Source organism: Phyllobates terribilis, unplaced genomic scaffold (assembly GCF_046119375.1).
Source record: "Phyllobates terribilis strain yellow unplaced genomic scaffold, ASM4611937v1 Scaffold_1__5_contigs__length_1240528914, whole genome shotgun sequence".
Classification (NCBI taxonomy): domain Eukaryota; kingdom Metazoa; phylum Chordata; class Amphibia; order Anura; family Dendrobatidae; genus Phyllobates; species Phyllobates terribilis.
In genome coordinates this window covers 1,058,849,074-1,058,873,953 of record NW_027362761.1, presented here as the reverse complement: position 1 = coordinate 1,058,873,953, position 24,880 = coordinate 1,058,849,074, and the positions used below count along the sequence as shown (strand labels likewise).

General features: G+C 40.7%; 1 protein-coding gene across 5 annotated transcripts in view; it reads left to right on the top strand.

Annotated features, from left to right (window-relative positions):
* MICU3 (mitochondrial calcium uptake family member 3) overlaps positions 1 to 24,880 on the top strand; it is a 161,974-nt gene that overhangs the window by 20,342 nt on the left and 116,752 nt on the right. For all 5 annotated transcript variants that reach the window (XM_073645418.1, XM_073645415.1, XM_073645417.1 and 2 more), the window contains exons 2-3: positions 22,408 to 22,561; positions 24,688 to 24,719. In XM_073645418.1, coding sequence (XP_073501519.1) covers positions 22,408 to 22,561; positions 24,688 to 24,719 — 186 coding nt within the window. The remainder of the gene's footprint in view (positions 1 to 22,407; positions 22,562 to 24,687; positions 24,720 to 24,880) is intronic.

Genomic DNA, 24,880 nt, shown 5'->3' with positions numbered 1-24,880 from the left:
AGCCAGTTCAGAGACCCCCTTCTTTTCTGCACTGTTTTACTGAGAAGCACTCCTATCCTGGAAGCGTTAGCTCCATCATACACTATGATTATCTGATAGGATTGATACAATTTTTTAGGAAGTGTTCGACGCTATAGCAGGGTACATACTGGTGGTTAAAGCCGCAATATTTGTATCTGAATCCTTAATGCTGCACCCAATAATTCGGTAAGCTCAGCCTTAAAAATGGTTCAGAAGAAGATGTGAGGTAGAAATTCAGGTAAATTGGAGGCAAGAACTGATAGGGGAAAAAACATGACCAGTACTGTAAAGAATGGGTTTATCTCTAAAACCTTTATTTCTGGATCAGTTGCTTGAAATAAAGACTAGTCAAGATGGTTGCTTATGTCTGTGCTCTTGACCCATTAAATTCTCCCTGGCAAAGCCAGCAACAGCTGCAGCTCCATACCAGGAGACATAACATGGCCACCTACAAACATTGCTGTTGGTTTAACAAGACATTTTAGTCTTGCCCCTCTTCCTGTCCGGATTTACCCTGTGAGACATGACGTTAGGTTTAACCATAAAGTGAGATCTATGAGGATCTCTTCTGTTTTAACATTCATTTTTAGCAAGAGGGACCCAACAAACGCATCAAAAGTGTGACAAAATGCAACAAATTCCACACTATTTGTAGTGCGTTTTATATTTTTATTATTAACTTATAGCCATCATCTGGTGGCAGCAGTTTTGTTATAAAAATACCAGAAAAAGTGCCGCAAAATCTCAATATTTAAGCAAAAGATGTGTGTGAAACCACCATAAATTATCATATAAAGGCGATGGCCGACAGAAATTCATTTTTCCATTGGAACCACTATTGGGATATCTCCCTGTTATGGCAGCTCCGGTCCAGTGTCCCTGTTTGAATAGCGTGATGGTCACACACTACTGCTCCATTCTTGTGTATGGGGATTATATGGCGCTGAGTACATCTCTATGTATAGGAGATAAATAATTTTATTGTGCCAACCTCTTTAAGAAACATAGGAGATCTGCCCAATGTTCTGACATGTACAGATAAAATCTTAAAATCTGTGTGACTCCTAATTCCAAGTCTAAGGGGAATGTAAGGAGACTTATAGGCCATGGAATGCTCCTCTTGGAAATTAAAAATGCAAATTGCCTCTTCTGGGAGGAAGACGACTTGAACTCTAGTGCCATCTGCTGGAAGTAGCAGTCCTAAAAGTCAATATCAATGTCACATAACTTAGGATAAGAAGCCAAACCAGATATTCTATTTGCAGAAACATGTTTTGGGGTGATTGCCCCTCTTCGATGCAATCAAGATATCTGATTTGGATCTATGAGAAGCCTCTGACTGTTTGTCATTTATCTTAAGTTAAGTGGCAAGACTCATTAAAGGGTCGATAGTGACTTTTAGGATTGCTACTTCCAGTAGGTGGCGCTAGAGTTCAAGTCCTCTTCCTCTCTGAAGAGGCAATTTGCACTCCTAATTCTAGCACAGTAGTGTGCAATTTGTATTAGTGCCTTGTGATGTGTTTCGTGGACAATCACTTATCAAGCATTGGGTGCTCTGATAGACAGTGGATAAGCTGTAAAATGAATGAGCACTTGTGATGTGACAGTATAGTGTCAGAATCCATGTGTACGTACACTGCTGTGGTGATAATCTACCATAGATACATACAAACACATCATCTGTATTAGCACACTTTCCTGGGTGATTGTGTACTGATTGCTAAATTGCACCTATTAACATGGATGTAAACTTAGTCAAGCAATGAACTAACAGACGCTTAGCTGTATGTGACCTACTGCGCCCACAGTGCCCGATAAAAGTGTTTGCCCCTTCCAGATATCCCTTACTATTCTGGAAATACTAAAATCCACTATGCACCTTATCTAGCTTCCGGCCGAACAATGGTTTGGCTAGCACCTATCTCGCCTGACTCTGCCGAGTTCTTCTGTGTTCTCTATGAGAAAGCTGCTGCCAAACTTCCCTGGCGGATGCTTAACTCTTAGAGAACAAAAGGATCGGTAGTCCGAAATTGGAAAATGCTAAATCCTTATCTTCCCCATGATCTGTCTGGGGGTCCCCATACATATTAAACTATCAACCGAACCTGTCGATTAAGGAGGGTTTGGCTGACGATAGTCTCCTGTGTATGGAGACCTTAAATCTTTTCAGGTCTCAAATAGTCTCTAAAATGTGTTATGACACAAATGGTACCAAAGTAAGGCCACGGGCCCACTATCAGTATTTGGTCAGTATTCGGTCAGTATTTTTTCTCAGGAGTCGGAGCCAAAACCAGGTGAGGAACAATCAGAGAAAAGGTATAATAGAAACAAGTCACCAATTCTGCATTTATCACCCACTCCTGGTTTTGGCTCCCACTCCTGAGAAAAAATACTGACCAAATACTGATAGTGGGGCCGTGGCCTTATAACCTAAACCGCAGCTCCTTACAGTTCCATCAAAGTGGATGGGATTCATAGAATCTCATGGCCACTGTGCTTTTTTTATGCATCATAAATTGACCTGTGGTGTCTGTTTGAAATATGCAACATGTCAATTTCTCTTGCATATTTTCCCTATAGACTTGCATTAGATGCGGAAAATCCGCAGGTAAAAACTGCACATACTTTTTTAGTGCATTACTGCTACTGAAACGCTCTAAAAATCCATGCAATCCACACAGGTAGATGACTCTATCAATAAAATGTTGCCAAAGCCAAATAACAGGATGAATCAAAAAATAAAGCCGCTTTATTTAAAACATGATATGCCAAAAAGAGACAAAAATGCAGCTATAAAAATGCAATGAAAAATAATGCAAGTAACCTAAATTAGCTGATTGGTGCAAAAACACTGCAGAAAATCTGTAACATCAAAAACTCACCAAATGCTCATTGTGAGAACTTAACTAAAAAAAGGAATACGGCCCATATTGTCCTTCTGATCAAAAACAAGTTACTCTACTCACTCATTAGGAAAAATCCTCACATGGTGCACGGGGTTAGCAGGGCCGGCTTGTCCAGGAACAAAAATCCAGTGCAAAATTATATACTCTGGCACTCCAGATTAAATAGTTAAAAAACCTTTCTTCATTAAACTTATAAACACACTTGTAATACAGACATTGAGATCCAGCGATTCTACACATTTCGACCATCTTAGTGCTCTTAATCATGGCATGGTCTGTTGAACAAACTCCCCCACCTCCTATTAGAAAATGGAGGGGGAGGATGTGTAACACCCCCTAACTCGCTATATATAAATGAAAAGAAATTTAAAAACGTATACAAGAAGGAACCTGCTGTCAATCTTATGTATATAAGAAAGAAAACAGATTCATATAACTACGCTGAGGGTAACGAGCGTCAATATCCAAAGCGTCTCCCTTCTAAGGAGTGATTTTCTCCTATCACCATGTCTTTTACATGATTTCAACCTTTTCAATAAAATTAGTTTTTAATGCTGTTAAAAACCTGGGAAAAACCCAACAGATTTTTATTAAAATGTTCCTATCAGAGATCAGCGTTCATTTTAGCAGATCAGTGTAAAAAATGAATGAGGCCCATCTTATCCTTCCTGCTCTTCCAGTGTTATGATGTAGGCCACCTTCAGTATTTGGTCAGTATTTTCCATCAGTATTTGTAAGCCAAAACCAGATGAGGAACAATCAGAGGACAAAGAATAATAGAAACACGTCACCACTTCTGTATTTCTCATCCACTCCTGGTTTTGGCTTACAAATACTGATGTAATATACTGACCAAATACTGAACATGTGAATGTGGCCGTTAGGCAGAGGCTCCTTCACAGAAACCTAAGACTGGTTTCCTTGTTATTTTCTAACTTTCCCATTCCAGCTAAAAGCAGTATATCTAGTTTGGTGCGGAAGTTGTGTAACACAGGATCCATGGCCAATGCCAAAAAATAGACAACTAGAAAAAAGCTGGAGCTACAACGAAAAGCGCAATAGGGTCTTATCTGGGGATTGGAGAGAACATGAAGGTTACATATAGGTGCTCACCTAATGGGGTTGTGTGGAACACAACCACTGTAGAAGAACGAAATCTCAGCTTCAAAATCACGAGGGATATAGGCGTAAAATGGAGAAGGGAAAAATGCAATGCTGATGACTAGTAGATAGATCCAAGAGACCGAGGAATATTCAGTGCCGTTCATTTGTCAACGCGTTTCAAAGTCATCCGACCTCTTCATCAGGACAAACCTTACACATCATATACGTTATGTGGTTTGTCCTGATGAAGACGTCGGATGACTTTGAAGCGCTTTGACAGTAAACCACATTGAATATTCCTCGGTCTCTTGGATCTTTGTACTATTCATCAGCAGCCCATGTTTTTGCAGTTCCATTTTACGTTTATAAAAAAAAAGAACACCGCATATGAAGACACCCGTCACAGGTTTAACATCACTGTATGTTGCTGTTACATTGTAGTGTAATGCTAGTGAATGGGGTCGCATTGCAATTCGCAAAGTACTGTGACCACAACAAGGAAGTTGCAAAAAGTTGGATTTTCCAAAACTTGCCTTTTGTGGTGGCAGTACCTTGTAGGATGTCATTGCATCCCAATTCATTCATGCATTATGCTACAATATAGTAAAAACATACACCGATCTTTGTCAATACGGCATATGCAACAGCCAAAATCACAATGTAATCCCAGCCTCGAAGGAGGAGGATAGTCAGAAGCATGAGACGTTACATTTGGTTACTGGTATGGCTGTAGAGGACCAACACACAATTCTCACATTATCCTGTACTTTCCGCAAAAGGGCCACAGGGTACAATCTTTTAGTGACCTAACATGTATAAATCTCACTTTATCTTGGGGGTTTAAGGAACCACAATTTTTTTTATAACAGTACTGAGTTTATCTCAAGGAAATGTTGGGTGAAAAAAAAAAAAAAGCTGTTGAAAAATATCGCTCTGGAAAAAGAAACAAAGTTTTTCAAAAACTGCCAAAGAGTTATTCACACTGGCAGATTTGTTGCAGAAATTTCTTGTGGAAATCCATGTGCTTGCTGCCAAAAGTATTTTAGAAACCTCCTTTACATTACTGTAACAGAAATCTGCCATGTGTGAACATGCTTGACAATTCAGTGCATGCATCTCCTGTCACACTCCAGTTTAGAAAGCATTTAGGGGACGCTCTTAGCAAACAGTAGTTGAAAGGGGTTTGCTACTAAAGAAATGTATAGGATAACTCTTAAAAATATGATCACTGGGGTCCAACACTCACTATTTCTGAGAACAGGAGTCCCAAAGTCATTAAAGCTGTTTTATTCAGCCTCTCGGATTTCAGCACTCCACCGCTGCTCACTGTCTGTTATTGTCTGCAGCGCTGACATCACCCAGCAGCACTCCAGCCAATAACTGAGCTCAGCGGCTCTTAGCACCTCGTGACGACAATTTGGGTAGAGCTAAGCTCAGTTATTGGCTTCAGTGTTCTCGACATGACATCAGCACTGCATACAATAACAGACCCCGGGAGCAGCTGGGTAGATTCAGTACTGGACCTGGGGATGGTGAGTAAGGCGCAGTGTGTTTGTTTTTAAGCAAGCTGCACCCATGGAGAGGGTTTTTCTGTAACCAGAAAACTTCTTAAGACATGTGGATAAGATTTCTACATTGATAGAAACACTACAGTTGTTTATTAGAAACACACAAATTACATAAATTGGCGAAAAAGTGAGTTTTGTGCTGTAGGTATAACTATACTGGTATCTTTCTTGTACTGCAATTACTGATCTATCCGCATTACTAATGTTAGGGGCCCAGGAAAGCAATCTGTGCGCATGGGTGACCTTGGCTTTAGCAACAGAAGAAAGCAGCCAGTGTTCAATTGTGATCCCAATTCCGGACAGTAACTTTACACTAATTCTAGATGAGTAATTTACTGCTAAGTAGGAAGTGATTGTATGTACTAATCCTACTACTGCATGTCTTAATGTATTTCTGAGCAGAGAATGAATGTTATAAAGGGAGTAGGTTACATACTTTTATGAATAAATTCTCCATTACCCATGAAAGTAAATGGTGTCATATGTTCGGGATTGCTACTAAAATATTGAAGAAATTCTAGTTGACACCTGTTAATCTACAGTAAATTGGGGCAAAACTCATAAATGCCTATGTTGATCCGTTTAGGTTAAAGGTGCTGCTCCCACAAGCAAAATACATTTTAATCAATAGATCTTGGAAAAAAATAGGTTCCACAATTGGATGTGTTTAAAAAATGTTCATTTTGTGGAGATAATCTTATAAATATGCCCCTGCTGTGTACTGTGTAATGGCTGTGTCTGGCCATGCAGAGCTACTCCAGTACACGGTCGGCACATTCCAATTCTCCTGGCCTGGGGAGGAAGCAAAAGAATATATAGACAGGGCAATATGGGATCTCAGCTGATTCTTTCTGTAAGGTAAAACATCTTCTGCTTGTTTTATTTATCACAGGAGTGTTTCTGCCGCGTCTCCAGTCCTCTAAGGTCAACACAAATCAAGTCAGTGACATATCAAGTCAGCAGCAGCCAGAGCTTTTACTGACTTGATTTATGTTGAGCACATTGGACTGGAGACGTGGCAGAAACACTCACTCCTGTGATAAAACTGACACGGTAATATTTTACCTCACAAAAAGCAGAAGCTGCAAGCCACTGCTACGTCGGCTGTATAATCACTTATTCTTACTCCTCTGGCCATGAACTGTGGTATGTCCCCCCCATAAACCGGAGCACCTCTGCATGGTCAGACACAGGCATTACACAGTACACAGCAGGGGCACATGTATAAGATTATCTCAGAACAGGAATATTTTTTTTAACACATCCACTTGTGGAATTTATCATTATTCCAAGATCTATTGATTAAAATGTACTTTGTTCACGGGACAACTCCTTTAAAGGGTGGTCCAAAGTCAAACTAAATGTAATTTTAAATACCAGTTTAGTGCTTTAATTTAAGCTATTCTCTAGTATACTTGTATTCAAAATTCCCTAACTACACTTCTAACTGCTATTATATTTTTTTCTCTATTTCCAGTGCATGCTGGTATACTCAAACGAAGTGTCATCAGGGGACAGAGGCTGCAGTCACTGTCACAGCCCCTGGCCCTTCCCTGAAATAAAGTATCACCAGAGCAGGGGGCAGAGGCTGCGGTCACTGCCGCATTCCCTGCTCCCTCCCTGAAACGAAGGGTCATCAGTGACGCTTGTTTCATGAGAACAGCCAGCTGTGAACTGCGGTAACCTTAATGATGTCACCACTTGTCACTGCCGCTGGTTCTCACGTTACTCTGTGTTCCTGCGGCCGTGGCGAGTGGTAACATTACTGATGTCACCGCTCATCACAGCCTCCAGATGTAGCAGAGTCGGGGATCATTGTGGGACTTCCATATGGGCGTGTAGGAAAGAAAGTTGCACGCATGCTTGAGATTTACAGAGAGCTGGTGATGACGCCCACATGGGCATAATAACATGGGACGACTAGTCCGGAGAAACAAGATTAATCGAACAGCAACAACTATGATAAATCTGGTGCAAGAACGGTTAGTCTAAGCTTGCACTGTCAATTAGTATTGATAAATCTAACTCTGTGGTTTTTGTGAATTTTTAATTCATTTGTGTATTTTTCTTTGGCGTCTTTTTCCAAATGGTGACTATTTCAATACACATGGGCTTCTCTATTGGAGAAAAAATACATTTTTGTATATAAGAAAATCCACCAAAAAACACTTTTAAAGAGGCATTAAATGTATTTAGTATCTCACACACTAAAATGAAACATTACAAAATACTTTTAAATATTTTTATGACTATCAATTATAATCGGGCAAGTTGGATTAGAGGAATTTTACTGTAGTAAAACATTGAAATCTAAACATGGTAAGTGATATGTCCCTGCCGGTGTTCAGTGCTTGTTTCTAGTGTACGCTGTAAGCACCACGTTATCCTCTTGGGGTTAGAAAAAGGCAAGGGTAACCTAATCACCCTGATACATGTAGTGGCTATTCCATGCTGGTGTCCTGACCCTTCACTGCACTATGAAACCAGGGCTCAGAGTCATGACACCATCTAACCTATGAGGAAGATCAGCTCAGTGCCCTACACTTAATACTTCAGGAATTAGTGCTTTTAGTGCACAAGAACAGTGAAAAACTGGTGTCTATACAATTCTAGTAGGCAGCAGCATAAACCTAGTTTAAAAGGATTTTTCCTAAGTCGCAAATTCTCTATAACCTATACCAATAACCAAGCATAGGACAGAGTGAGTCCAATCACTGGAAATACCAATGATCCTCAGAACACCCATCTTGAATGCATTGGAGATGCACATGGTCAACCTCCGCACCATTTATTGTCATTGGGACTACTGGAAATAGCCAAGCACTGTCTCTGGCTGTACTTCTAAGGATTGATTAAGGTTATACCCCCCCAGCGATCAAGTTATCGCCTGTCCTATGAATAGGGGATAACTTGCAATTTTGGTAAAATTCATTTAAATAGCCATACTTGGGCTAGTTTTGGGTCCCATACCACAGCAGCAATAACTAAACGCCACATAGTAGGATCATCGTAAAAGTGCACTTTTCATTTATTTATGAAATTCCCACATCTGATTATATACTTCAATATTTTATCATAAGTAAGGTTCTGTGCCCACCATGTGTGATCTTTACATTTATTTTATATCCCAGGAACGCTCCCGACACACTACATGTTAAAAGTATTCTGTCAAAACTGCCCTTAGTAGAGCTTTCACAGACAGCACAAACTACTTCATCTGTCATATGTTCCAGTGGCCTTCATGCTTTCATCCCAATCCAGGAATCTGGACATATGCCCATGTCTACAGAGTGCCTGCTTTCTGGTGGAGCTGGTTGGCAGGTCCTGGAACAGAATCGTCAGGCGCCAGATTAGCAGAGCACAGAACGAGGTCAGACATAGGAATCAAACTAGCTAGGTAGTGGCAGAGAAACAGGAGTGAACCAGAATAAGAGAATCTATAACTAGCAACCAGAAGTAGTAAGCCAGGGGCTTAAATAGTGTGAGCCCAGCCCAAAGCTCGCAGAAGAGAGTTGACAAGATGACCAAGTTCAGGAGATAATCCAAACTCCCTGCTAAGAAGGTAGCCGAAGTCCCAGAAATCAAACTAAACTTTGTCACTGTCAACCAGCATCGCCTGCAATAGCATCGCCACTTGGCAGCAGAAGAGGAGAGAGCAAGCACAAACATGGATGTAACATATCCATTGTCATTTTGACCTTCCTTGAGCTCGTATATACCAGTATATAATTTTTTTGGTGTGTAAAAATGCATAGCCTATGCTATTCTATGCTGAGGCATCCTAGTACTGGGTAAATCTCCTGACTTGTACATCTGACAGAAGGTTTAGATGTGAAGAGAGGATCGTATCAGACCTTTTGCTGCTGTAGCTGCATGCATTCCCCTACATTGGGTGTCTGTTACAGGCAAGAATCACCATCTGACGATGTAGTGAGCAGAATTCATTACCAGCCAAGCAATTAATGGTAATACGGTGCCATCATATAGACATTGACCTCAAACCTTTCCCACCTTCCAACCCTTAGATGATCATTTGCAGGTATCTTGGGGATGATGAGAGATGGGGTATTATGTAGGGCCGGGATAACTGATATAATTGTTTCAGTTTACCTGTTTAGTATATTATCACCTTGTAGACATCAGTATCCTCTGTCAGCCAGTGAATCCCTTATCTGGCATTTAATCTTGTCTGTATGGGAAAGCCAAATATTTTGCCCGCTGAGTGAAACTTTTGAATTACTGACCTAACGTAATGTGAGCCAATGCCTTGGCGGTGAACCTTTTCTCTTCTTACCTATAGGATAATGAAGTAACATAACCGGTGAGCACCTACAATCAGGTAGATGGATCTGTCTCAGAATCCCCTTATCTAACGCCACAAACTACTTTCAGAAAGACAATGGAGAAAGGTGCAAAATATCTTGTGTTTGATCCTGGTGGACTCAGAAAAATAACCTGCAATTTCTACGTTCTCTTTATGGATTTGTGTCATTCTCACACTAAAATATTAAGTGACCTTTGCATCAATTCATAGACTAAGCCATTCTGATTGTAGCAGACATCTTCTAATATCTCTTTCATGACCAGTATTCGGATGGGAAAAATATTGATATGTTCACATCTAAGTCAGAGGCTCCATATTTTTTTCAAGCTGGATGTGCTCCAGAATGACTTTTATCATATCAAGCCACGAATCCCAAGGACAAATGCCTTTTTTCTTACATTTGTTCTTTACTATAAAATGTGTTTGTTCTTCTTATTTGGGGGAGGGATTGGTTTTTCTGGCAGTGGTAATATTTATAACTATGAATATTTGGGAAATGTTATTTATACAATGCACATTTCTTAAAGGGGTTTCTAAAAAGCAACTATAATGAAGCTTTCTGCTTGCAAACCCCTATAATTCCAGGGAACCCCAGGAATCCACATTATTCTGTTTGGGTAAAATTGATCTACCCATACCCACGTGTTAAATCATATCATAAGTCATTCATTATAAATTAACCCCTTTACCCCCGAAAGGCTGTTTGCATGTTAATGACCAGGCCAATTTTTACAATTCTGACTACTGTCACTTTATGAGGTAAGAACTCTTCCACGGATCCCCCTGATTCTGAGACTGTCTTTTCGTGACATGTTGTGCTTCATGATAGTGGTAACATTTATTTGATATGACAGGCGTTTATTTGTAAAAAATATCGGTAATTTGGCAAAAATTTAGAAAATTTCGCAATTTTCAAACTTTGAATTTTCATGCCCTTATATCAGAGAGAAATGTTACACAAAATAGTTAATAAATAACATTCCCCACATGTCTGCTTTACATCAGCACAATTTTGTAACCATAACATTTTTTGTTAGGAAGTTATAAGAGTTAAAAGTTCACCAGTGATTTCTTATTTTTCCAACAAAATTTACAAAACCATTTTTTTAGGGACCACATCATATTTGAAGTGACCTTGAAGGGCCTTTATGACAGAAAATACCCCAAAGTGACACCATTCTAAAAACTGCACCCTTCAAGGTGCTCAAAACCACATTCAAGAAGTTTATTAACCCTTCAGGTGCTTCACAGGAATTTTTGGAATGTGGAAGAAAACAATGAACATTTAACTTTTTTTCACAAAAATTTTACTTTAGACCCAATTTTTTTTTATTTTCGCAAGGGTAACTGGAAAAAATGGACCCGAAAATTTGTTGTGCAATTTCTCCTGAGCACATATGTGGGAGAAAACTACTGCTTGGGTGCACGGCAGGGCTCGGAGGGAAAGGATGCCATGTGACTTTTTGAATGTAAAATTTGCTTAAATAATTAGCTAACGCCATGTCGCGTTTGGAAATTCCCCCCCAGACACAAGTGACACTATTTTGAAACTAGACCCCTCAGGGAACTTATCTAGATGTGTGCTGAGCACCTTGAACCCCCAAGTGCTTCACAGTAGTTTATAACGTGGAGCCGTGAAAATAAAAAAATCCAATTTTTCCCACAAAAATGTATTTTAGCCCCAAATTTTTTATCCATACATCCCTGGTCAATAACTACTAGTCCACAGGGATGTATGGATACGTCTCACATCAGAAAGGGCTTAATTAGCTAATTCTGCTGAGATTATGATGACATCAAAAGGTTTGTCCATTTCTCTGACAACTTTGTCAATCCCTATGTTTTCCACCAGTAAGATAATAACACCTATACTCACCTCCAGGGCCAGCACGGTTCCAGCGGTGTCAGCACTGGCTTACCTGGGGCTCGCGTGACATAGGGATTGAGAAGGGGTTGTCTGAGTAGTGGACAACCCCTTTTCAGTGGTTTTGTGGGCTCCAGACAAATTTCTGTAGTCACTCAATATGAGTACAGATTTCTTAATTGTGAGAATTGTGAAAAAGAAAATGGTCATGACTTTCACTATATTTAATATGTTTTAGACACTTTTTTCCCTTGGGCGAAAAGGGGAAATGGCTTTGCAAAAATGGACATAGTTGAGCTAAAAGAGGCATAGGCTAACATGCAACATCATCAGGCCAAAATTGCATGCAATTCTCACACATAGTAAAGCAGCCAATTGATGGTATAAACTGGGGGACCATTTACACTTTAACACATAAATGCTTTATCCTGGTTATCGGCCTATCTAAACAGGCTGGCAATCACCCGATGAACAAGCTTGTTAAACTGGTACATTGATTTTTAAGTTTGCTTAAAAATCATTGTTCTCTGCAGCACATTGTCCTGTGTAAACAAGATATGTGCTGCCGAGAACAGTGATGTTCTATGCACACAAAACAATCATATTAACAATTGTTCTGTGTACATAGTGGTGTGTTCAGCCTGTCTAAGGCTGTGTGCCCACGATGCGTTTTTGGTGCGTTTTTTGCTGCGTATTTGCAGCACGTAAATGCTCCAGAAACGCATTGCATACCTTATCCCATAACTTCCTATGACATTCTGCAAGTTCTGTGCACATGGTCAGGATTTTTTCTGCGCATATTTTACTCGCAGAAAAAATACGGACATGACCAATTCTTGTGTGTTTCAGCATGCAAAAACGCGTCAAAAACGCATGTAAAAACCGCATGCGTTTTTCTGCCAAGGAGATGCAGAAATGCTCAGGAAAACTTCTGCTTCATTTCTGCATCGTGGGCACTAAGCCTAAACAGGCACAACCGCCCATTAACTTGTATGCTGCCGATTGACAGTCGTTTAACAGTTTTGATCAGGCTAAATGCAGCCTTAGATGCAACAGATTTATAGAACATGGAGAGAAACGGACGAGAATCGGCACATGACTGGCCACTTTTTTTTAGTGCTAATGTTTATGGTCTTTATCAAGGGGGAGTTGCTCACAGGGTAATTATGCAGAGAAGATAACACCCCCAGATAATCTTGTGAGCTCTGCCTCTTTGGCAAAGACTATGAAAATTAGCATTAAATAAAAATGTCAGATTTAAAAAAAAATCTTAATACTCAGGGACAGCAGGAATAAAATAAAATAAAAAAATCTAATATTAAACAGGACTTCTCAGATAAAAATTGGGCACTTTTTACCTGACAGCAAGTCATCTTTAATGTTAGATTATTTTTACATAATTTTTCTCAACTATTGGTATCTAGAAAACCACTACTGATCCAGGTTTACGCAGTACAATTTTTAATTATTTACTCTTGTGGATACAATTATTTTCAAGTATTAATCTTTTCTTTTCATATCTCTACCTATTGTATCCACTGTGAGTTTTCCCCCCAAAAATAGTATCAAAAACTGAATGAAACTGCCCTGTGTGATCCCGCTGTTACCCACCTGGTCTGGTCCGCCAAACTGTCTTGTGCTATATGTCGGGCTTTGCAAGTAGCACAGCGTGCGCCCATGTGTTTATTTCCTAGACCTTTAAAGGGGTATTCCCATCTCCAAGATCCTATCCCAATATGTAGTAGGTATAATAATAATAATATTAGCAAATACCTCCAATTAGAAGTATAGTATTTTTGATTCGCTATGCCACTTACCTCATGTGCAGGCAATACAGGACCTTAGGTATCCATGGTTACGACCACTAGCAGCTAGTTAACTAACTTTCACTTTATCAGTGGACGTAACCATGGATACCTAAGGTCCTGTATTGCCTGCACATGAGGTAAGTGGCATAGCGAATCAAAAATACTATACTACATTTCTAATTGGAGGTATTTGCTAATCTTATTATTATTACACCTACTATATATTGGGATAGGATCTTGGAGATGGCAATACCCCTTTAAGGCTTCCCGGTATTAAGACTTTCTAGTATAACTTTTTTAGTTTGTTTGCAGTGTTCCTGTCCACAGTCTCAAATACACCTTTGTCTTCCAGTCCCTAAGTTACATGTCTGCAGCTTTCCGTACCTCTGCTAACTGTTTAGATTCTACTGGACATCTCCTATGTGCCTGGGGCTTCCATGGTTTTCAGACTTTATAGTTACTCCGGAGTTCTGTCTGCTAGCTTTTCCCGGTCTTTTAGGACCTCTGTTTCATCTGTGGCAGTTTCCAGGACGTCTCGTAGCCACCAGCGGCTTCAATGGTATTTGGACTTTCTTGTTACTTCGGAGATTTGTCTGCTACCTGTCTGCGGTCTCCATGATGCCTCATGTCTGCTTTCGGCTTCCAGTCCTTGAGTCTCAAGTTTGCCTGCGGTCTTCAGTAACTCTGCAATCCATCTGAGGTCTTCAGTAACTCTGCAATCTGCCTGCAGCTCTGCCTCAGCTAACAGTCTTCAGTCTCCAGGACGTCATCTGTCTGTCTGCGGCTTCCTGAGTTATCTGTCTGCGGCCTTTAGAACCTCTATTAATGGTGCCCCGTCTGCGTTTCATGTCCTGAGTGCCTCACTCGCTTGCTGCACCAATGCCCATGGTCGATATAACCCCCTAGACCTTGGAATTAGAGGATCCATCTCACTCAGTGAGCCCATATTATGTAACACCCGCCATTACAGCTGCCATCATCCTGAGTAAGTTTCCTTCCCCCAAGAGTGTGTGGATGGCGGATTCAGTGAGATAGTCATCTGCCGCTGGACACTACCTGTAAATATCTTTTCAGCTTGTTTCCATTGTTGAACGTGTCTAAGTTCCTCTCTAGCAACAAACTTCTGTGCCATTCTTTGCGCTTGGCTTAAAAAGAAGCATGGACGGTAGTTCAAAGATCCTCTAATTGCTGCCTTTCATTCAATAGCTTCAAAATCAATTAGATTACAAAACAAACTAAGCGATGTATTTGTGATGTGACTAAAGCGCGGATGACAGCCTGTCTGTTTGCTTAATTCTTAGCCTGGACAACTCTGAATACTACCAAAAGTTCATCAGCTTGGTCTGCCGAGAAGAAATGACGCTTCTTAAAAGTTTTCTTGTTTCTATTTAAATAAAACCTAACCATTATTTAATATCATGATTCCGTTCCCACCATTTTCAAGACCTCTGCTTGCATTCAGTAAGCGAGTTGGACAACCAGTTTTGGCATGGCAGCAGGGTTTGTTAAAAAAAAAAGACACCTGTGATACACTGTAAAGGCCTCCATACACAGTAAACTAAAGTCTATCTGCAGGATCTAATGACAGTCTGATGTATATGGGGGCCTTCCGACTCTCCCCCGAATGATGATGTCAGGAGATATATGTTTAGGGGAGCTTTAATTTTAACGCCCGACCCTTTTGTTATTCAGGAGATAAGCCGCTTCCATGGTGTTTGACGTCGTGTGTATGGTTGAGTAGTGAGAGACTTGTCATTTGACAGCTATTTAAAGGGAAAAAATTACCTATTATTTAAATCAGGATTTTTTTGCCATAATCTGTATTAACAAACAAAATTAGTAATTTTTCAATTTTCACACTGGCCTCTGGGGTTATTCTAAACTTATACTTCCTGTCCTTCCAGGAAGAGTTTTCAGCAGGCTCCTTATCAGCAGAGACAGGATTACAATTTAAATGTTTTTGTTTGTTGCTTTCAAATGACAATCTATTAAAAACAAATTTCGTATTCTTGAAATTTTCAATTTTCTCACTGGACCACGTGGATTATTTAGACCTATATTACCTGTCCTTTCTGGAAGAGTTTTCAGCAGACTCATCATCAGCAGAGGCAGGATTACAATGACAAGTAACACCTCTATACACACAGGATCTACCAATCACAATAAGCTCCTCCTCCCTTCACAATCACCTTTTCACTTGTTCTTTTGATGCTTCAGTCTATAAGATTTAGAGCCAGAATCTGTTTATTATGGCTAATGCACATGTGGATTTGCTGAACAATAGGAAGTTAGAGTCTAAGAGAGCCCCAGTGGCCGGTGTGAAAACTGCAAAATTTTGAATTTTTATATTTAGTAACTATAGTGAATTGATATGAAAAAAATTGCCAAAATGTAAAAAAAAATAATGTTATACAAATGCCTGATTTATACAATAGGTCATTTTCTAACTACACATCCCATTTAATGCATCTCTATGGAGGCATTGAGGCTATGTTCACATGAAGCTTTTTGGATCTGCTCCAAAATACTTATCGAAAACTTCTTTAAAAGCCATCGGAAAACGTATTTATACCTATGGGAAGTCCAATTTTCTGTTAGTATTAGGAGTTTTTAAGCCGGTGCGTTGAAAAATACCTGTGCAAAAAAAAAAAAGTTCTTGTAACTTTGAAACAGGCTGATGGAACCGAATCCAAAGCTGCAAAAATCATGTCAGGAAAAAAAATTTACAAAATTGTTTCAAGAAAAGAAAACTCCCAAAAAAGCAGCATTTCTTACGGTTTCCATAGTTTTTGAACGCCTCGAAAAACTGTGTGTGAACATGACGTAACCATTCCTGAACCTCTGAAAGTACCGTATTTCCAAGAGAGATTTTAAGCCTCTGAATAGAATTTTATTTTTCCAATCAGTAACCGCAAGTAGAGTTCTTGAAAACAGTATAAACTTAGTCGATCATAGGTTTTTTTTACATGCAAAGGCACTTTAGGAAACCGCCAGGAGGGTGCTTCCTGAAGTGTCTTTTGTGACTCCTTTTTGGACATCTTTTGTGGCGGTTTTTATTCTCGTACGTGAAAAAAACGTACTGTTTTCATCATTGTTCAGTTAGTGTATCAGTTTTTACCATCATCAGTTCTTACCATCAGTGTTTCATCAGTGATTTTTTCTATATGCCAAAAAAAGTAAATCTTCTCCTACCCATTACAATGTTAAAGCTGGTGTGACACCCCAGGGGTCTGGTTGCCACAGTAATAGAGATATTACGTCTGAGAGCAGGTGGGAGGTCTCCTGGTCAGGAATCCTATGCATGCCACACCTCCTGCCCAGTCCTGGGAGGGGAAGAACTTCCCCTATATAAAACTGGGGCTGAGGCAGGGTTAGAGAGAAAGAGTTGAGAAGAAGAGGAGAAGCAGCTATAGGAAAGAGAGATCAGGAGCTCTGGGGAAGTCGTGCTAAAAGGAATCAGGGGCTGGCAGCTGTAGAGCTCGCCCTGATTGAAGAGTTACCACCGGACCCGGAGTCCGAGGCTGTGGGGGCTAATCCTTACCCAGCAGCAGAAACCGACCGGCAGGGGATTTCAGGTCCTCTGGCCAAGAAACCCGAAGGCACGGTCACACGCGTGGGACCAGCACCGCCGTCGTGGAGCGGAAGCCACTAGAAGGCCCCGAGTCACCGGCCATACGGGTGAGCACCACACGGTACACTCAGGGACGTGGGCTACTTTTACCCGCCTCTAGCAAGGTAGCCAGAAGAGTACAATTAGTTGGGGAGGCCTACAACTCCGCCTGGCCAGGGGAAATCCCATCTGCTCAAAGACTGACCAGGCCCCGATCGCTAGCCAGTACTCCGGGAGGGTCTATCTTTATCACCAGTAAAGACCCTGAACTACACCGCATCGTCTCTGAGTGGTTCCTGCTACCCCCATCATCCACGTCGGCTGCCCTGAGGCCATACCCCTCCCGTTGGGGGTTATACCATCTACGCTGCACAATCGTACCACCGGCCTCAGCGGTCTGCCCTGCAGCGGCAGCTCCATAGCTGCATTCAACGGGTGGCGTAGTCGTCCAACATCTACTGCTAATACTCAGCCACACAGTTTGACTCCCTGGGCACGGACCGGGTCACCGCCACGAGACTACTACCCCCAACAGGCCCGGCTCCGGGTAGTCCCCGCGTGCGCAACGCTACACCAAACAGGCCCAGGGGCGCGTCACTGGACAACCACACAGATTGTCCCCAATTGGTATCCTTGATTTTCACGGACCCATAGACTTGTGTGATTTTAATCAGAGACTCAAATAAAAAACGTGTCTCGGATTTTTTTTTTGCGGAAACCAGGTTAAAAAAAAACATAGATATGTGAATAGCATATATAACTGGTTCATTGTTCTATTCATGCACTCAAACCCAGAATGAATGAGGTATATAACATGTCTGCAGTTAAGATTTAATACTGGTATTATGGTGTAAACAAAATTGCATATTTTGGGACTTTTTCAGCTTTGAAAGTGGTTAACAAATAAGATGCAGTTACCATAATCAGGAGGAATTGGGGCTGCCATCCCTCTCTGATGGAGTTATTAAAACAAATCTGTATTGGCTTATAGCAGGTGTGGAGTTCAGTTTCTGGAGCAATACGTGGAGACCTCTCGAAAAACTTTTGGTGCATCTTCAGTAGAAAAGAGTGTAAATCTAAAACTCCTCCTAAGAGCTTGTTCACACATCAAATTTTCTCGTACAAGTGACATCCATGGTTTTCAGGAATAGTGCTCGTACCTATGATATTCTGTGAGACCGTGCACATTTGCAATTTTTTTTTTTTTGGACCAAATGGTCCTTGGAAAATATCCAACACCTGCCTGATTTGATTCGAGCGTAGGATGAATATCAGCAATTCAAGTTTTTGGATTCGTGAAAAAATCGGTCCGCACTTGGGTGACATCCAAGTGCGATCCAATTTTCACGGACTGTTAGAAATGAGAAAATGGAGAAACTTTCTTTTCTCTCCGTGTACGAGAACAACTGATGACACTCGGAGCACGCTCTCATCAAATGCTAATCAAAGTCTGATCAGAATATCCGGTCCATTTTTCTCGTCTGTGAAAAATTCTGACGTGTGAATTTGGCCCTAAGTGCTCATACTCATCTGCGAGAAAAACGAAACGGACGGGTGCAATCCGATTAAAAAATGTTGTTCAATGATTCCTGCTCATGTGGGATTTTTTTTTTTTTCTCACCTCAGATGGAACTGAGAAAAAAATCGCAGCATGCATATCTGACGAGACTCGCCAATATAATAGGGCACATGGACCATGTGTGTGCCCTCCGATTTTTACGCACACATCTCCTAGAAAACCTGACATTTCATCTGCCGCGTACTGTAAAATCATTCAAATTGTTACCCGTCAGAATAGATAGAATACATACAGTACAGACCAAAAGTTTGGACACACCTTCTCATTTTAAGATTTTTCTGTATTTTCTTGACTATGAAAATTGTACATTCACACTGAAGGCATCAAAACTATGAATTAACACATGTGGAATTATATACTTAACAAAAAAGTGTGAAACAACTGAAAATATGTCTTATATTCTAGGTTCTTCAAAGTAGCCACCTTTTGTTTTAATGACTGCTTTGCACACTCTTGGCATTCTCTTGATGAGCTTCAAGAGGTAGTCACCGGAAATGGTCTTCCAACAATCTTGAAGGAGTTCCCAGAGATGCTTAGCACTTGTTGGCCCTTTTGCCTTAACTCTGCGGTCCAGCTCACCCCAAACCATCTCGATTGGGTTCAGGTCTGGTGACTGTGGAGGCCAGGTCATCTGGCGTAGCACCCCATCACTCTCCTTCTTGGTCAAATAGCCCTTACACAGCCTGGAGGTGTGTTTGGGATCATTGTCCTGTTGAAAAATAAATGATGGTCCAACTAAACGCAAACCGGATGGAATAGCATGCTGCTGCAAGATGCTGTGGTAGCCATGCTGGTTCAGTATGCCTTCAATTTTGAATAAATCCCCAACAGTGTCACCAGCAAAGCACCCCCACAGCACCCCCACAACATCACACCTCCTCCTCCATGCTTCACGGTGGGAACCAGACATGTAGAGTCCATCAGTTCACCTTTTCTGCGTCACACAAAGACACGGTGGTTGGAACCAAAGATCTCAAATTTGGACTCATCAGACCAAAGCACAGATTTCCACTGGTCTAATGTCCTTTCCTTGTGTTCTTTAGCCCAAACAAGTCTCTTCTGCTTGTTGCCTGTCCTTAGCAGTGGTTTCCTAGCAGCTATATTACCATGAAGGCCTGCTGCACAAAGTCTCCTCTTGCAGTTGTTGTAGAGATGTGTCTGCTGCTAGAACTCTGTGTGGCATTGACCTGGTCTCTAATCTGAGCAGCTGTTAACCTGCGATTTCTGAGGCTGGTGACTCGGATAAACTTATCCTCAGAAGCAGAGGTGACTCTTGGTCTTCCTTTCCTGGGGCGGTCCTCATATGAGACAGTTTCTTTGTAGCGCTTGATGGTTTTTGCAACTGCACTTGGGGACACTTTCAAAGTTTTCCAAATTTTTCGGACTGAGTGACCTTTATTTCTTAAAGTAATGACGGCCACTTGTTTTTATTTACTTAGAGTTTGTATTATGGCAAGAAAAAAGCAGCTAATAATCTATTCAATAGGACTATCAGCTGTGTATCCACCAGACTTCTGCACAACACAAGTGATGGTCCCAACCCCATTTATAAGGCAAGAAATCCCACTTATTAAACCTGACAGGGCACACCTGTGAAGTGAAAACCATTTCCGGTGACTACCTCTTGAAGCTCATCAAGAGAATGCCAAGAGTGTGCAAAGCAGTCATCAAAGCAAAAGGTGGCTACTTTGAAGAACCTAGAATATAAGACATAATTTCAGTTGTTTCACACTTTTTTGTTAAGTATATAATACCACATGTGTTAATTCATAGTTTTGATGCCTTCAGTGTGAATGTACAATTTTCATAGTCATGAAAATACAGAAAAATCTTAAAATGAGAAGGTGTGTCCAAACTTTTGGTCTGTGCTGTATATACATAGAATAGATAGAAAGATGTCAGTGACATATATAATTAGTGCAGTGCATGGGTAGTCTAATGTTCATGTTTTTAGCTAATAATTAAATAAATTAACGAAAAAAATGGCATGGGGTCCCCCGAAATTTTATTAACCAGCAGATGGAAAGCCGAGAGCTGTGGCTGTTGTTTATAGCCTGGGAACGGGGTAATACTCATGGAGCTTCCCAGTCTATTAATATCAGCTTACAGCTGTATACTTAGCCTTTACTAGCTATTAAAATGGGAGACCCCCTACGAATTGAAGTGGGGTCCCACCTATAATTAATAACCAGCAAAGGCTAGGTAGACAGCTGCGGCCTGATATTAATAGGCTAGGAAAGGGCCATGGATATTGGCCCCCTCTCAGACTACAAACATCAGTTCTCAGCCACCCCAGAAATGGCACATCCATAAGATGCACCAATTCTGGCGCTTAGCCTCCGCTCTTCCCACTTGTCCTGGTGCGGTGGCAAGTGGAGTAATAGTATTGGGGTTGATGTCAGCTTTGTATTGGCAGCTGACATCAAGCCCAGGGGTTATTAAAGGAGAGGCGTTCATAAGACGCGTTTCACCCCTCTGGGCTCTTCAGGGAAACCTGATGCACAACAAGATATCATCTAGATTTCATTCAGGTCTCCTAGTAATGGACCTGGTCAGTAACTGGTGTGGACCAGAGGGGTGAAACGCATCAGGAGACGCACATCTATAGCATAGGGCTTTCCACTGGTAGGGTGAGCTGTGGACTGCCCTTGTCAGGGCAGGAGCAATGGGGTTATAGGGCTATATGAGTATGCCTAGGGCGTAATAGGCCTCCCGCCTGCCTCCACCTGACTATATAACGATGTTTGATGTGAGAAAGGTGCTGGATGCGATGATCGTCCCTTGTGAATCTGGACATGAACAATTGGGTGAAATCAATCTGATTTTCTTTATTACACGTTTATACTAAGTGTGATATAATTATGTGACCACTGTCACTTTCTGAAGATAGCACTTATTTATTGTGTGTGAACTAGATATCTGTTGAGCTCACATTTTTAATATGTGTTTTTGTTATATGTAATGTGTGCGTCATTTTGCCTATATTGGCAGTAATGACTTTTTATTGGTATAAATATTAAAAGTTATATTTTAAATTTGTCAAACTCCCTTCTGTGCTATGCATTATGCAGTATATTGTGAGTTGGGAGCTTTTACAGGAACAATAGGGTTTCCCCTGTAGTTACCCTTTTGCTTTTTTTTGCTGAACGGTGGCATGATGTGACCGTTCAGCCTGGCATCCAGCAGAGACACTGAGCTGCGCGTCAGAACTTTCTACTCACTGAGAAAGGTTGTTCACAGCCGAAACATTGCCACACCAAATGGACTAATAAAGCCCACTTTTTTCATTCACTATTTTTGGAGTGCTGCCTACTTTTCTATCTATCTATCTATCTATCTATCTATCTATCTATCTATCTATCTATCTATCTATCTATCTATCTATGTTTTGAAGAATATTTACTTTGAAAACTATCTTTAAATTACATACAGATTTACTCTATGTAAAAGCTAATGTTAAAGTCGCATTACATACGCATGTGAGAAAATGGCATTGTACTTGCATGACACTCGTCCGACTTTTCAGGAACAACCTCGGACCGATTTTTTTTTAACGCTGATGGGTATGAGCTTTAAGTGTTTGCATTCAGTAGTTATATAAATATGGCTTTCTCTCCCTACAGAGCTCAGCAGAAAAATCTGATTTTGAGGATCTGGACATGTTTGCCAGCTCCCGTGAGCAGAGGTTTCGTGTATTTGCATCTCTAGAATTTGAAGGACAATTGTACATGACGCCAAGGGATTTCTTGGAATCCGTCACTACTGATGAACCAAGAAGTAAGTGATCAGTGCTTTAATCCAATAAATCATTAATCTCGCACCCATTGTAAATGGGCAGGTGCAGATTTCAGCACTATACAGACTAGAAACCTGCTGGCATGGAGAAGATCTTTTATATAGTAAGAATCAGGGTGTGGAGTCTGTAAGCTAAACCTCCGACTCCTCAATTTCCATGACTCTGACTCCCTCATACATGGCTCATGTTTAAGTGATCAATTTACTGTAGCACAGATTCATCTCAGCTAAAAGTCTAGACCCTTAGATCAGGAATAGGACAGACATTTATAGGACATTTCATAACTTTACCAAATTCTTATGAAAAAATATTCCACACAAACTACATTGAACTATTGTACCCAATTTATTATATATTTTAGGATTCGGTCCATTTTATACCGACTCAGACTCCCAATTCCACCAAAATGGTCTCCGACTCTGACTCCACAGCCCTGATAAGAATAACATATTCCATGTCTTAGGGTAGGCTATCATTGTGTGATTGGTGGTGATACCATCCCCCGATACACCACTGTCATCAATATAAGGAGGCAGCAGTGCTTTACTATAGGACCTGGCCCAGCACCATACATGTGTATGCAGTAAGGGCCGGAATTGCTTAGCTGTGGCGGTACTTCAGCACCAGACACAGCTGCATGGACAAGAGGGAAGCTATGATGGGCTCCGGCAATTGTACATTAATGTCCTATCATCAGTTTGGTCTCCAGGATAAGCCACAAAGGTATTATGTTCCACATCTATGCCAATAATGAATTGATGGAGTGGTGGGCACACATACACGTGCCATATTTATTTCCTTCTAGGTACAGAAATCCTGTATCCTAAATTTCTGAGATAAGAACTAGATCAAAAGATGGAGGTGGCTGGCACCACTAAATTGTAGTCTGGGGCAAGAAATGTTACACACCCAAAAACAATATATAAATCCAAGAAACAAGGGTGGTGTATGAAAAAATGCATGATATACTCTCTAAGAATATCAAATAGTACGTGTAAAATACAGAAAAAAAGTAAAAACATTTATAGGGAACCTGTTATGACCAGCAAAGCTACTTACCTACAGATATAGGGTTAATCTGCAGGTGAATAATGTTAAAATCCTGCCTGACTACTTTATTGGAGCAGCAGCTACAGGGAGAAAATAAACTTATATCCTCTCTTCAGCCACTGGCCTTTAGTCATCAGGGCGGTGCAGGGAGCGATCACAGTAACTATACTATGAGCGGCAGCTGTAATCTCATCCCCGCGCTGTGATTGACAGCTTCCTCTGCACACACATGCTGCATACGGATGCTGCAGAGCAGGCTGTCAATCACAGGGCAGACTGTCAATCAGAACTTTATTTTCTCCCTGTAGCCGATGCTCTAGTAAGGCAGGCAAGTATAGCAGGATTTTAACACTATTTACCTTCGGGTTACCCCAATATTTGCAGTTATATAGCATTTCTGGATATGACAGGTTACCTTTAAAACCTAATACTGTGCACAGTTAATGCACAGAATGCAGACCCTAATAAGCAGCCATCTCCCGACCAAGCCAGGTATATTAAGCCAGGTCATAACACATGAAAAATAAAGTGCAAAAGAAAAAATATTAACCCAGAAATGTTCCATGGTGGATATATTCCACTCCACATATGGCAGCATTAACCTCTAACAGCTGCCAGCGGAGGATCTCCCGTCACTGCTGTTAACTAGCAGGGTTTACAGATCTGTGCATTTTTGGTGTTTTTACCTTTTTGTTGTTTTTTTGTATGTTGTTCAATACAAATTGCTGCTTTTTGATACTTAATTTTGTGTGAAAGCATAACATTTGTAGCACACCAATTTTGTTTATTCTCTAAATACCCCTTAAAAGAGCCCTTTGCCTGGCATGATGGGGCACTGTGTCATAAAGGAGTACGTGTACTTGAGCAAATTAGGTTTATACAATTATTACAGTCCCAGTAACATCACTTGTGTACTCTGTATACAGTGTCCATCATTTTCAATAACTATGATTGTGTTTTGAAAGTTCTTTAGTAACTCCCCATTTGGCAGTAACATGTATAACCAGATATTGCACTGATAGTGGGATTTTTAAAATGTTGCTTTATTGTTTTTTAGACTCTAAGAAGTGGAAATCTCTGTCAAGACAAGTAAGTTTTTATATACTAACATTATCTATCTGTCTCTCTATCTAAATATCTATCTATCTAGTTATCTATCTATAATATCATTCATGCAGTGGATTTCTCTGCTCTTATTAGAATGTGCACATTGTAGATTCAGACAGAAGGCAGTAAAACCAGAAAAGAAC